The sequence below is a fragment of the Pezoporus flaviventris genome, unplaced genomic scaffold (assembly GCF_033815535.1).
Source record: "Pezoporus flaviventris isolate CSIRO_AGI_PZ_B2104156 unplaced genomic scaffold, CSIRO_AGI_Pfla_v1 ptg000040l, whole genome shotgun sequence".
In the NCBI taxonomy this organism is placed as follows: Eukaryota; Metazoa; Chordata; class Aves; order Psittaciformes; family Psittacidae; genus Pezoporus; species Pezoporus flaviventris.
This window is the reverse complement of record NW_026892588.1, coordinates 1435669-1448978: the sequence shown is the minus strand read 5'-3', so window position 1 is coordinate 1448978 and position 13310 is coordinate 1435669. Positions and strand designations below refer to the sequence as shown.

The following is a 13310-nucleotide window of genomic DNA, read 5'->3' as shown; positions in this document are numbered from 1 at the left end:
GCTCTCTCAGCCTCTCTGGGGAAGGAGAGGTTGCAGCTCCTTTCCTAGCAGCATCTCCTGTTTTCTGTGTAAATGCTCTGGTTTTGGAAGGTCTTCAGCTACAGCCTGTGTTCGTGTTCAGCATGCTCTTACCTGTTGTCTTTTCAGTCACTATTCAGTCACGGCTATCTAAATGCTGAGATGAAAACCGAACTATTCTTTTGTTTGCCTGTCCCTTTGCTTTGTCGCACCCCTCTTATATCTCCGAGGCAGAAGACAGGGGTGATGCTTTTGCCAGCTTCTCCCAGGCATGAAGTGTGCGGCACCTGTGTGACGCAGCGGGACAAAGCCTCCATCTCCTGGCAGCAGAGCCACACAGCAGCCGGTTTCTGTCTGTACAGTTGTCCCAGAACACAGGCAAAAAGCTCACCAGGGAAGCAGAGCAAAGCCTTGGTATGCATGATGTTTCCTGCAGGGCTCAGCCCCTGCAGCCACGGTGGGGCATGTTGTTCACCTGCAGGCATCTCGGGGCTTGTTCTGGCTGCCGAGGCAGCAAGGCAGTTTCTCTTTGGGTTTTCTGGCTCTGAGACCTAGATACTTTTGTCCTGGTCCTGAAGAAGGTTCTCACAAAGTTATTTTAACACATTCCTGTGTGATGAAGCACCAGCGCCATCCAACATGTTTTCCAAGGCTGACTGGAAATGAGGTGCTACCATGCGGGTGGTTCCAGGATGGGGAAAGCTTTGGGATTTTCTTTCTCAGTCTCTGATAGCAGGCTCAGTGTGTTCACGCTGTCCTAAGGGTACCTCAGAACTGCATCTTTCTGGAGTCCCCTAGCAGAAACTTAAAAGGCCATCTTCAAAGTATTTTTCACAAGTAGTAAAGAGGTCAAGGCAGTTCTCATCACTGCAGCTGCAGCTCGAAGATCAGGGATTTTTCCAGGTCGAGGTTTGCCCCTTCCGACACTTTTCCCCCTTTGGGCTCCTCATGAGTGCAAAGTACCTCATATGGGGGGAGACTTGCATACGCTTATGTTTATTTATGTAAATGGTTCTAAAAGAATGACAAGGGAATTGAAAACGGATCTGTGCAAAGATGGGAAATGACAACAAAGGAGAAAGCCCTTTAGCAGCACAGGAGAGATCTGGACCTGCTTGAGTGGGTCCAGAGGAGGGTCAGAAAGATGCTCCAGGGAAGACCTTAGAGCAGCTCCCAGTGCCTAAAGGGGGTCTGCTAGAAATGTGGGGAGGCACTTTCTACAAGGGCCTGTAGGGACAGGAAAAGGGGGAATGGCTTTAATGTGACAGAGGGGAGATTGAGATTAGACATTAGGAAGAAATTCTTCCCTGTGAGGGTGCTGAGGCGCTGGCACAGGGTGCCAAGAGAAGCTGTGGTTGCCCCATCCCTGGCAGTGTTCAAGGCCAGGTTGGACAGGGCTTGGAGCAACCTGCTCTAGTGGAAGGTGTCCCTGTCTGTGGCAGAGTGTTGGAACTGGATGAGCTTTAAGGTCCCTTCCAACCCAAACCAGTCTGAGATTCTGTGATATGATTGAGAAAAGACAGGGGAGCACTGATCTCTGCCAGCATCTCTGCAGGGTCTGCCAGGTTGTTATTCCCCAGCTTACACTGACAGCCCCTTAACTGTGGCATTCAGAGGGGCACTGTCCCATGGCTGATAGTCTGGGGGAACTGTGACACGCTGCAGAGGCTGCTGCCCTGCTCTCTGCATTCTGCACCTGCACTGGCTCTGTGCTTATGGGACCAGGGTGGTTTAATTAAAGGCAGCAAAGCCACTTCCAGAGTCAGCTCTGCAAAGCATTGGCTGCGCGTGCAGTGCCTGCAGGCCAGCAGCATGGCATGTCCTGGGCCGCATCACCAGCTGCCTGTGGTTCCTGAAGTGCTTTCAGTGAGCAATCACTTCCCAGTGTCGAGTGCTCTCAATTGCCTGTGTTTCTGGAATTGTTCAAGTCTTCCTCCAACGCTGTTCTCCTTTCCAGCTGAGAGCTTTCCATGTCCCCACTGTGCATCCCCCCAGGAAGCCAGAGATGCAGTTTGTGGGGGAACACCTGCATATGCCAGGCAGTGACAGCAAACCCTTCCTGCAGAATGGGCATGGTGGTGACATTGGTTGCAGAGGCTCCAGGGGCACATGTGTATTGGGGTCACAGTTACAGGGTGGATGCTGGGGCTGTCCTTGCAGCCATCAGATGTGGCTGGAAGGGGGATGGAGCTCAGCATTTGAGCCCAGGGTTCAAACACAATCCAAACACAACCAAGGAACCCCAGAGAATAAAAGGTTTGCCCACGTGCCCCCCCCCCCCCCCAACCAGCCTGTGTGCCTGACTGAGATCTGTCTCCCCCAGGTATCTCTCAGCCACGAGTGCACTCGAGCCATCATGAAGCTGATGTACTGCCCGCACTGCAGGGGCATGTCCAGCGTGAAGCCATGCAACAACTACTGCCTGAACGTCATGAAGGGCTGCCTGGCCAACCAAGCAGACCTGAACACCGAGTGGAAGTACCTGATGGGTAAGATGGCCTTCTTCTGCTGCAGCACAGCTGCCTCTCATAGCACCTTTTGAACTCTCTGAGGCAGTATTTGGTGGGTAGAGAAGGGACTGTTGGAGGCTCCTTCACGCTATGGTTTCTCTGTGATCTGATGCCTAGAAGGTATTGCATGACATTTTGTTGGGCTTTAAGAGTTAGAAAGAACACTGCTGGTATGGATAACAAGGGTTTGAGGAGTTTTCATCTTGCCTGTGCTTATTTGGGATTGTTCGCACTCTGTGTTCAAGTAATTCTTCCTTTCCTCCCAAGTGTTGAAGCTTAGGGACAGATCCGGCCACCTGTACACTGTCAGAGTTGCCTCCTCATCCATAACAGAGCATTTTCTGCCTCCTTGGGAGGCAGTCTAGAGATGTGAAGCCATAAACTGCTTCCATGGGTAGAGAGCAAGGGGATGAGAATCACATACTTTTAAATAGGAAGAGGTGTCTTTAAACACATGGGGAGGAGGAAGATACAGGCGTCACCATGAATGGGAAAATTAGACTTGTATTTTAAATAACACTTCATTTAGGTTTTGTTGTATCATTCAGCTAAGATTATATACATTTTAAGGGGGTTTTATGTGTATAGAGGTGGCATTTTCTTTGAGTTTAAAGCAAAAAAATCATTGATCTCCTGTGCAGCACTGGCTGGAGAACTTCAACCAGGCCTTTCTGCATTGCTTGATCAGACCCAGGCATCTCTTTTAGGAAGACCTTGGGTGATTTTCAAGAACCTGTGGCTCCTAGTTAAAATGTGAACTATGGCTGAGAATAGCTTGTGGAACTGAGAGACCTTATTCAAGGCTGGTGAGGGTCTGTGTTTAGAAGACAGTGTGTTTGTATTACAGCACACATCAGGGGAGGTTGTTTGCAATGGTACACACTCACTCTCCCTTGTGCCCACAGAGCATCATGCAGCAAGCTCCTCTTTTTCTCCCAGGCTGTGGGAGCCTGGGTTGATGGAAAGCAGGCATCAGAGATGAGCTTTGGTGCCTTGTCTTGGCACTGGCTGCCTGGCCAACAGGGCTGCCAGCTCACTGGCCAGCTGCAGCCCAACAGGCTGGCTCAGGCTTGGTGTGTGGCAGTGCTAGCAATAAAAACCCTGCTGAGGTTCAAGGAGTGTCATCTGCCTCTCAAGGGACACTGCAAAGTAAATATGGAACCCAGAGGCCAGTGTACTTGCTCAGGGAGGTGCATTGATGGCAGCTGCCCACCGCACTCTAATGAGGCTGGGGGCTAACGAACCGAGTGACATCTTACTGCAGCTAATTGGGAGTGCTACCCATGCTGCAAAAGAGGGGGAGGAATATTCCCTTCCCCAAGGGCTTACACCAGGACTTTGATGGGGCTTCGGCCTTTCTGACCAGAGCAAGCCAACTGTTACCTGTCACTGCTCCCTGGCAGGATGACTGCCTGTCTCCTGGAAGGTCAACGTACAGCTCTCCCTGACTGGCAAGGAGGCAATTCCAGGTGCATTTTGCACTTGCTCTGGCTTCCTCTTCCTCAAGGGACCCTGTCAAGAGGCGACAGCAAGGAGGAAATTGGATCTTCTTTCAAATTGCAGATGTACATTTGAGTGTCAAAGGTCACAATTTGATCAAGGACTGGAGTCAGAGGTAGCAGTTCACTGGCATTGTCCATTCTTCACCCTCTCTCTTCACAGCTCTTCTGTGTAGCTGGAGTTACACAGTGCTACTCTTTCAATTTGACAAATTAGGGCAGGTCAAATTAAGAGAGATTTTTATAGTAAATGGTCATACAAACATAATGTATCACTAATTTGGGGGTGCGGCCTTTGATTTAAATGTCTGTATCAAAATTAATGCCTCTGCGAGCTCAGATTATCAGGAAAATACAGTCTCAGAGATGACACTGCAACTCCTCAGTGGCAGCGAAGTTAAACTGAAAGCTCTTTCATGCTGCAGGAGATGTAATTTCTGTGCTACCCCTTTGTATGACATGTTTAGCTTTAGAAATCAGTGTTGCCATAGGACTGTGTTGCAGGAAAAGAGAGCACATTAACTTGGAAACTGTGTCCCTTGTTTCTGTTCTTGCTCAAGCTAAACAGCTCCTCTTGTTTTTTAAGTGTGGAAAGTAAATACATAATGTTTGCAAGCTGTGACTTTGCATGTTGTTAAATCCTATATTATAGACCTGAGCAAAGAGCGTTCAGTGATCAGTGCTCCAGACTGGCAGAGGCTTGAGCCCTCCCAGTTGTTTGACTATTGCTCTTGCTCCTCACAGACCGGACCTGCTTTCAGACTGTGAGACCTGTGGGCCTGATCTGGTATCTGCTGTGGGTTTGTCCCTTATCTAGTCTTTACCTGGTTTAATCATTCTCTGGGAGATGTCAGGGGTCTGATCGTCAGTCACATAACAACAGAGAACAGACTTGCAAGGGTTGAGCATGCTGTTAAATTGACAACAATGGGCTCAGGATCAGACCTTCATTAACACACTACATCCACTGTGGACCTAGCGTTGCTGCACAAACCTCATCTACAGCTCAGGTAAGTCATTTGGGGTCTTTCTACTGAGTCATGCTGGCTTACCCAGGCAAGGGACTGAGCACTTTCCTAACAGGTTTGAAATGGTGTGGTCCATGGTTGTGCTGCAGCAGGCTGGACTCCTACTCAAAGGAAATCTGCTATGTGGCTCAAAGATAAGCATCAGTCTTTTAAAGCGATATCACATGTGACACACACGCACTGTGGGATGGTGTAGGTTGAAGGACATGTTTTACTGATACTCTGTTGAACTGCTGGGGTAATTCACCCTGTGGTTTCATTGCTCATGAATGTCAGCAGTACCAACTCATGCTGAATAAGCTTTTTCTGCAACATCACACCGTCTGCTCTGACAGGCTTCTGCCGGGCTGATGGGTGAGGTATTGGGATTTAGGACAGAATAAGTCACTCCTAATGAATAACTCAATTTACAAATGGAACAAATCTCCAACCTAGACCGTGGGATTTGACCCTCTTTGTGTAGAGAAGAGCCAGCATGAAGCCATCACACTTGTTTTCTTCCATGTGGCAAGGCCACAGAAACATGAAACATTTTCTTTTCCAGGAAAGCATGGGCCACCCCAGCTCTCTGACACATCCCTTTTCCTGCCAGGAGGTTTCTGATGTGCCCTGGGGGGATGCAGACCACACTGAGGTCACACATAACTGAATGCCAAGTCCCTAAAAGCCAGTAAAGCATATGCATGGCCTGTCCTCCTGGCTACTAAAGCACAAGCGTTAGGAAGCTGAGGCAGCAGCAGCACAGCAGTGACTTTCAGAATTACAGTTTTTGACTGGCAAAGTCAGACCTGGATAAGATGGCATTTTAGATGTCCAAATCCAGTTTGGGCTTTGTGATCCTGTTTAAATCTCACTGGACACTGAGGTTGCCAGTTTTCCTCTGCATTCCCTGGTGCCCCGAGCCCTGCAGGTATATAGGCTGTCCTGCTTCAGACCCAACTGGAGTGCTGAGGTTGGGAATTCTTTGTAAGCCAAGCATGGTCCCAAAGCAGCCATCTAGGCAATCACCTAGTATTCCAGGACAGCAAATCAGAGCTTTCCAAGGCAAGAGGAGCTGGAAGCAAGAGGCACCCTTCAGTCACTCCCTGTCCTTTTTTCCAGTTTAGTTGTGGGCATTTTGGCCTACTTTTCCGTATTCATAGCCTGGTATTTCTCTGACTGGTCATGTGTTGTCCTTCCATAGGTAATGGTGAGAATTGCTCCTTTTCTCATTCCTTCACTGCCACAGAAGTCATTGCCTTTGTACCTTTGGCACTTTATTGACCCCAGTTTCCCCACTTTCTACTGGCTGTAGTGCTTTGCTGAAGACATGTAATGAGTTAGGAGGGTTAGGGCCAAGTATTGCTATGCATTTCTTAATATTTCTGCACCAGTTTTCCTTTCTGTAGCACCCCAGAAAATGTTAGTCACTTTGAGTGAATACAGGTTCCATTTACCATTTGCAGCAGGGGACCTGTGTTTCCCTGCCACTGAGAGTGGCTTTACTTACATGCTGAGAAAAGGCACTTGGGTAGCAGTGAAAATGGAGAAATGTCTCCCAACAAGCCTGCCAAGGGGCCAACAGCTCATCCCAGCAGCATGAGCATGATCTTGAATTTGGTTTGTGCAGAGTCTGATGAGAGATGTCTGTCTTTTTTCACTAGATTCCCTGGTCGTAGTGGCTGATCGGATTGACGGACCATACAACGTGGACACTGTAATAGGGACCATTCACATGAGGATCTCTGAAGCTATTTCTAACTTGCAAGAAAACAAAGATTCGATCACAGCCAAGGTAAGAGCATGTGCCTGGGTCTGGGTGAGGATGCACCGTGTGTAACTGCCAGGAGCACACTTCTTTTGTGCTCACTATTCAGCTGAACTAAAGAAGGATGAAAGAGGTCAAATGCCCATTCTTTTAATGATAGGAAACCACCTGTCTTACACGGGCACAAACCTCCTCAAGTATTTACAAATATTATTCCTTCCTACAACCAGTCAACCACCTTTAGATACAGACACACAAGGTGGGACTGCATGTGCAGTGGCTGTGGGAGGTATGGTGCCATTTGCTGTAAGGTGCCTCTGTGTTTGAAGAGTCCTGGAGTATTTTGGCTGAGCTGAAGCATTTACAGACAGTGTGCAGTCCCCAGAGACAGAAGGCATCTGCCTTAACCTGCCTCGAGGTGATGTTCTGCGGTGGAAACGCTGGGCTATCAGGTTGTATCTGTGGGACAGAGCTACAATCTGGCAGTCCATCTGGAGAGTATAAAACAGGCTCTCCTGATACCCAACTGTCTTCCAAGAAGCAGATCATCTCTGTAGCGGCAGGTAAGAGGAGCTTTGGGAACAAAACCACCCTGCAAAAAGCAGGGCTTCTGGTTCTTGCCCAGACATTCCCCAAGTCCTGCAGCTATCCCACAGCTGGGGCGGAGGTGCAGATGAAAGCAGCGGGGCAGGTTCTAACTGCATCTTGGAGAAGGGAAGGGCCAGAAGTATTGCTTAGACAAGCAGGAATTCACTGGCACATGTCAACATGCCATCAGCAGCATGCATCCAAGTACTCATTAAGGTCTCTCTTCTGACATGAAAGGCCATGTTCTTTCTTCCATTGTTAGGTGAGGCTGAGGTTGTCCACATAAAAGCAAGCCCATGATGTGGGAAAAGATGTCATCATCTACAAAGGAAGGTGTTACCAAGGGTCATATAGTAAATCTGATATAATGAAAAAGAGTAAATAGTCTAATTGGTGTTCAACTGGAGCAACCATATATGTTTGATAAGCTTCGCAGTGTGATCTGGTGACCAAATTGGCTTGGTGCTGAACTGCCATAAGTGTTGAGTCCATCTGATCAGCAGAGAGCACCCCAGGAGAGAGTTTTCTGAGCTGAATATCCCTCAGACACGCTGGTGAGACCGGCTGAAGGTCTAGATTAGGACTTTGCTGATGGCTGTCAGAAGCTACTAGCTGAAATAGCATTCAGCAGCTGGCACAAGCTGCATCTCTCTGAGGTCTTGATCTCTCTGCTGTAAGGGAACACCATGCAAATTCAAATTTATCAATAGCTTCTGACAGCACTCTGGTAACCACAAGAAGCTTGGAGCCATCTTTTCAAATCAGATGGCTTTCTTTGTGAAGGCTGGTGTTTCCCAAATCAAACTGACAGTGCAAAGGCTCTCCTGCCCTTTGACACTTGATTCAGTCTGATTGTCTGAGGACTCCGTCCACCAGCCCCAGTGAGGCGCAGTTGCCTAAGCACTGGCTACTTGGTAGCAGGAGATGTGTTGTCTGGGCTGGTCATGCAGAGATTGGGAGAAACAGGCACCCTTCGTCCCTTCCTAGAGGCAAAGTACCTTCAAAGTGCTTCTGCTCTCCTTTGGCTACAAAACACGCCTGAGCAGGTAGTTAGAATGGCAGGAGGTACCCAAATTTAGGAGGCTTCCTCATTTGTCCTTGAAACATCTAACCTGACAGATTGGGACATTTCTACTGTCTTGCACTCCCCTGTTGGAGGGAGCACTCGTTTGCCGAGTGTGGGTGCCGATTGCCACCTTGGTTGTCCAAATCAGTGAACCTCATGTGCTCTGCAGTGTTGAAGCCCACACCACTGGTGTAATGAGTGTGAGTAGCTCTCATCTTGTTCTTCCCAGAATTTTATTTTTCCATCCTAATAGGAGCAGGTAAAATAACAAGTGAGAAATTAGCATCAACATTTCTGCTTCATCCAAAAACCTGTGCTAATTTTGTGTTAATACTGAATGTTTTGCTTGATAGCAGTAACCAAAACCAGTCACAGTGTGCTGAAAACATACCCTTGCACAAGAGTGAAATGACCAGAAACTAAGCCAGAATCTCAGAGATCTTGCAGCTAGGAAAGACAAACATACTTAAGAGGAAAAAAAAACATAACTGTGGCACGCTAATTAACTAAGGAAATAGTATCAAAGCATGGAGTAGAGAGCTTGGGTGTTTTTTTTCAGGTTTTCCAAGGCTGTGGAAATCCCAAAATCAGCACAAAAGGCTCCAGCAGTGAGGACAAGAGAAGGTGGGGGAAAGTCGCATTGGAAGCAAAGTCCTCTGCACAAGCACTGGAGATGCTGGTGAGTTTGCCTCAGAAGCAGGTGTGCTGGTGCACTGGGGGCATGGGAAGCCCGGCTGGAGCAGCACAGGGTCCTGTGGGTCAGGTCAGACCACCCCTCAGGCTGGTGAGTCTGAAGGAGATCTTTGCTGGTGAGTCTGAAGGAGATCAGATCAGTGCATACTGGCATGACTGAAGCAGGTCTGATCTTGCCACTCGGCACAGGGTCGAGGTTTAGGTTGCTGGTAACCAGTTTCTCAGCGATTTGGTGCCAAACTTACCCGAAAAGACACCTTGCTATTGGTGTTACTGAGCCAGGTTATATATACTGGGGTCGGAGGTCCTCCTCTCTAGAGATTTGGATTCTGTGGACAGTGAACTATGGGATCTGCCATGGTTCCACATTTCAAACACTCCTCACTCACAGATACCTGCCTATCCCACCCTGGCAGAGCCCTGCTGGCTCCCACCAAGACTGCTTCTCAGCAGTGCCCTCATGGACCCACAAGATGATCTTCTGGCTAATCTTATGGTACCAGAACAGTCCTTAGCATGTAACCTTCAGCCTTGGGTGCTTGGGTTAAGGGGAGGGTTGGCAACACATCCTTGTTTGCATAGAAACAGACTTTGTAATAGTACAACAATGAAAACCAATAAATAGTCAGAATGCTATTCTGAGGCAGCCCGGAGCTCTCCTGACCCTGAGCATCCTCTTTGCTTACAGGTTTTAGATGCCAAAGGGAATCTGACAGCTCTCAAGACTTACTGGATCACCCTGCCTGGCAGCCTGTGCAGCAAAAAAATAATGGCCAGCTCAGTGGCAGATGACAAGTGTTGGAATGGGATGACCAAGGGCAGGTATGGAGAGGATCAAGGTGCCAGGATAATAATGTCCTGGGGTAAGAGAAGGAGGGTTTGATGAAAGGCACTTGCACCCCATCTCAGCCAGCCCCACTTGTTCAGACTGAGCTGAAAGGTCTGTCCCTGTCTACAGAAATGCTGAACTTCCTGAAAAGCTGGTATCTGGGAATGTCAAGCCTGTTGTCATTTTGCTGTGTGTTGGGGGGTTAAGCACTGGAATGCATTGGCCATGAAATAACTTGTGTAGTTTTGTACCAGTGAAGCAGTTCTGCAATTCCATGTGCACTCAGAAGGCAGAAGGGCTGTATTTGCCTTACAAACTCCAGAACTGTTGCTGAGAATTGCGTATGTGCCTTTCTATTCATACCTGCTCTGAAATGCGGCTTCCTCATGAGAGGAGGCACCCAGGGTGACATCTAACAGCTGCAGAAACACCTTCCCCTGTAGCTGATGGTTAAAGGATGGTGGTGAGGGGAGATATGGTGGACATGTGTGTTTCTCTGCTCCATTCTGTGGACCTGCTGGGCTGGTCTCTGCCAGCCCAAAGCCGGCACCTTTGGTTCTTCCATATTTCATGTCCTTTCCCTGCCAGCAGTGCTGCACATCCCCAGGAGCAGATGAGCTGGGGCACTGTGGAAGGGGGAAGCACAGCTCTGTTTGCTGATTGATTCCCAGTTAGCAGAAGCTTCCCTGAGGGCCTGTTTGGTCTTACCAGGCTGGGGGCACTCAGTCATCCCAAGGCATCAGTCGCAACAGGCTTTAACTGGGGCTGAAGATGCTCCTCATTCTCCCATATAGACAGCTTTTCCAGAAAAGAGTGTCCCCATGGCTTCACAGGTACCAGCCTGAGAGCAACCCCTCAGCCCTGCGCACACCCTCTCCCATAGGAAACCCCTCTCCATGCTGGGACACTGATGCTGCAAGGCCACCAGCCAGCTTCTGAGAGCTGAGGTGTTCTCAGAGCCAGCTGCAGGCTCTGATGGGGTCTGGCCATGTCAGCTTGACTTGGCCATCCGTAGAGTAGGCAGCAAACACTAGCATATGAAGGCTGTTCAACAAGCCAATGCCACTGACTGCAGCTTCTCTGGTGGTCACTGACATAATCACTGGTGTCTGTAATGGGGAGAGGTGAGCTTAGCTGGGAAGAAGCATTTCAACTTGTCTCCTTCTGTCACAGTTACCTGCCTGAAGTGATGGGGGACGGCTTAGCTAATCAGATTAACAACCCAGAGGTAGAGGTGGACATCACCAAGCCAGATATGACCATTCGCCAGCAAATCATGCAGCTAAAGATCATGACAAACCGGCTGGGCAATGCTAACATTGGGAATGACGTGGATTTCCAAGACGCAAGTGAGTTCAGCAGAACCAGAGAGGTCCATGGCAGGCTGAGGGGCTGAGCAGTCAGTCTTCGGGGGTTGTGGCAGCCTGGCTCAAGGCTGCAGAGGCTCTATTTGAGTGCAGACAGCTTGCTGTGGGGTGGCTGGAGGCTGTGCTGCTGAAATCTGGGGTGCCTTCTTCAGTCACAGCCCAGCCTTTCTTGATGGGGCCACTGATCCTATCTGCTCTGAAGGTTGCTGGTGGTTAAAGTCAACTGGAGGTCAGGTATGGGCTTGCTTCTCATGGTGGGGATGCAGGAGGAAGGAGGTGGCAAGGGCAGGGCTGGTGGCTAGCTCTCCCTGGGGTTGCAGCAAGGGGTGGGAAGGGACATTGCCCACCACAAGGACAGCAGTTGGGGCTCACACCGTGCCTTCCTCATGTTCACCCATGTTTGTCTCTGCACAGGTGATGACATGAGCGGCTCTGGGAGTGGTGACAGTTGTCCCGACGATGTCTGTGGCAAAAGACTCTCTAAGAGCCCCAGCACCAGGCAGCCAGAAACGCACGCTATTCCTAAGCAGTCCGGACATGGCATCAATGGGGCCAGCAGCAGATCTTTGCCTTCTGCCTTCCTTCTCCTCCTTTCGGTGGCTTTCCTTGCCGTGCAGCACTTGTGGCGGTAACTCACTAGCACAGCCAGGAAAGAGACTGTGGCCGAGGGCTTCACTTCGCCAAAACCAACCAACCAACAACCAAAGGACGTATTTAATTCACCTTGGCAAAAAAAAAGAAAAACAGAAAAAAAGAAAAAAGAGTAAGAGGGAGGAGAAAAAGGTTTCAGTTTTGTGCTATTTCTGGCAGTGCTCGAGCTGTTTTCTTCTTTCTTGGTCTTCTCCCCAGTGCTGGGCCCTTCTTTCCGTACCTCATTGTTTTACTTTTGTTACTGCCACAACCTGGCTCTCAGGGCCGAAACAAGCCTTTGCAGAGAGGCCTCCGGGGCAGCTCTTGTGCTGCTCTGCCTCCAGTGGAATATGCAATTCATGCAGTTGCCCTGATCTCATCACCCAGCCACTGCCGGAGCGCCGCTTGCCATAGAGCTGCCCAAGCCACGACAGTGCCGGGAGCAGCACCACTTGGGAACGCCGAGAGACTGAGCTTGTCAGCGCTGCTCAAGGGCTGCATTCATGGGCTCTTGTGGGGTTTTCCCTCTGTGCTTCCTAGGCAGACAGAGATGGCCCTTTGCTTTCAGCAGCGTACACAGGAGTGTAAGCAGGTTTGGTGGGTTGAGCTGAAACAGTTTGGCAGTGGACCCAATAATGCAGAACTCCCTTTTTTTACTTTGGAAAGGGGTTTCTTGACTAGAGCTCGTAGCAGACAACAATTTGAAATATAGGTCTCCTACATCTAAGTGACTGGGAATGAGTGTTAGGGGTTGGGGTTTGGTGTATTTTTTCTTTGCATGCTAGTTGGAAAGCCATTTTTTTACCCAAGTAATAATGGTCCAATTTCTACCTGCAGTGCGGTACCGTTGTAGGTAACAGAGAGATGACAATATGAGCAGTGGGATTCTCCACTTGACAGACAGTTGTGCTGCCACCTCATTCATAGGTGGCAATCCCTTTTATTTGCTGGTAATAATTAAAAACAGGGACTTATTACTAACCAGGGCATTGCAACTGGTTGTGAGAGCTGAATGACGCACCACACCCTAGCCCAGGTCTCACTGCTACCAGCCCCAATCTACAGACTGGGGCTGGTAGCAGTGAGCCCTGGGCAGTGTCCCTGTGCAGGTTGAGATAGCACCTACTTGGGGGAGGGAATGTGAGGATGGGACACGTTTTGTTTGTGTTATTCTTTTTCTTTTGGTGTCTGTTGCATTGTAGGTTTTTGAGTGAATTCCTGTTTTCCCCATCCTCCAACACATCTTCCCTAGCCACTGCAGGGATGAGGTGGGACAGCGGGTCACACACCCTCTGGCAGCTCCATTTTGGCTCAGGAAAGGGCCAGGCTCACCCT

The 13310-nt window shown here is 49.3% G+C and overlaps 1 protein-coding gene across 1 annotated transcript in view; it reads left to right on the top strand.

Annotated features, from left to right (window-relative positions):
* Nucleotides 1–12145, top strand: part of GPC1 (glypican 1) — a 200553-nt gene extending 188408 nt beyond the window's left edge. The window contains exons 4-9 of the mRNA XM_061465412.1: nucleotides 2342–2507; nucleotides 6699–6829; nucleotides 9016–9135; nucleotides 9838–9971; nucleotides 11152–11327; nucleotides 11760–12145. Coding sequence (XP_061321396.1) covers nucleotides 2342–2507; nucleotides 6699–6829; nucleotides 9016–9135; nucleotides 9838–9971; nucleotides 11152–11327; nucleotides 11760–11977 — 945 coding nt within the window. The 3' untranslated portion in view covers nucleotides 11978–12145. The remainder of the gene's footprint in view (nucleotides 1–2341; nucleotides 2508–6698; nucleotides 6830–9015; nucleotides 9136–9837; nucleotides 9972–11151; nucleotides 11328–11759) is intronic.
* Nucleotides 12146–13310: the final 1165 nt, after the last annotated feature.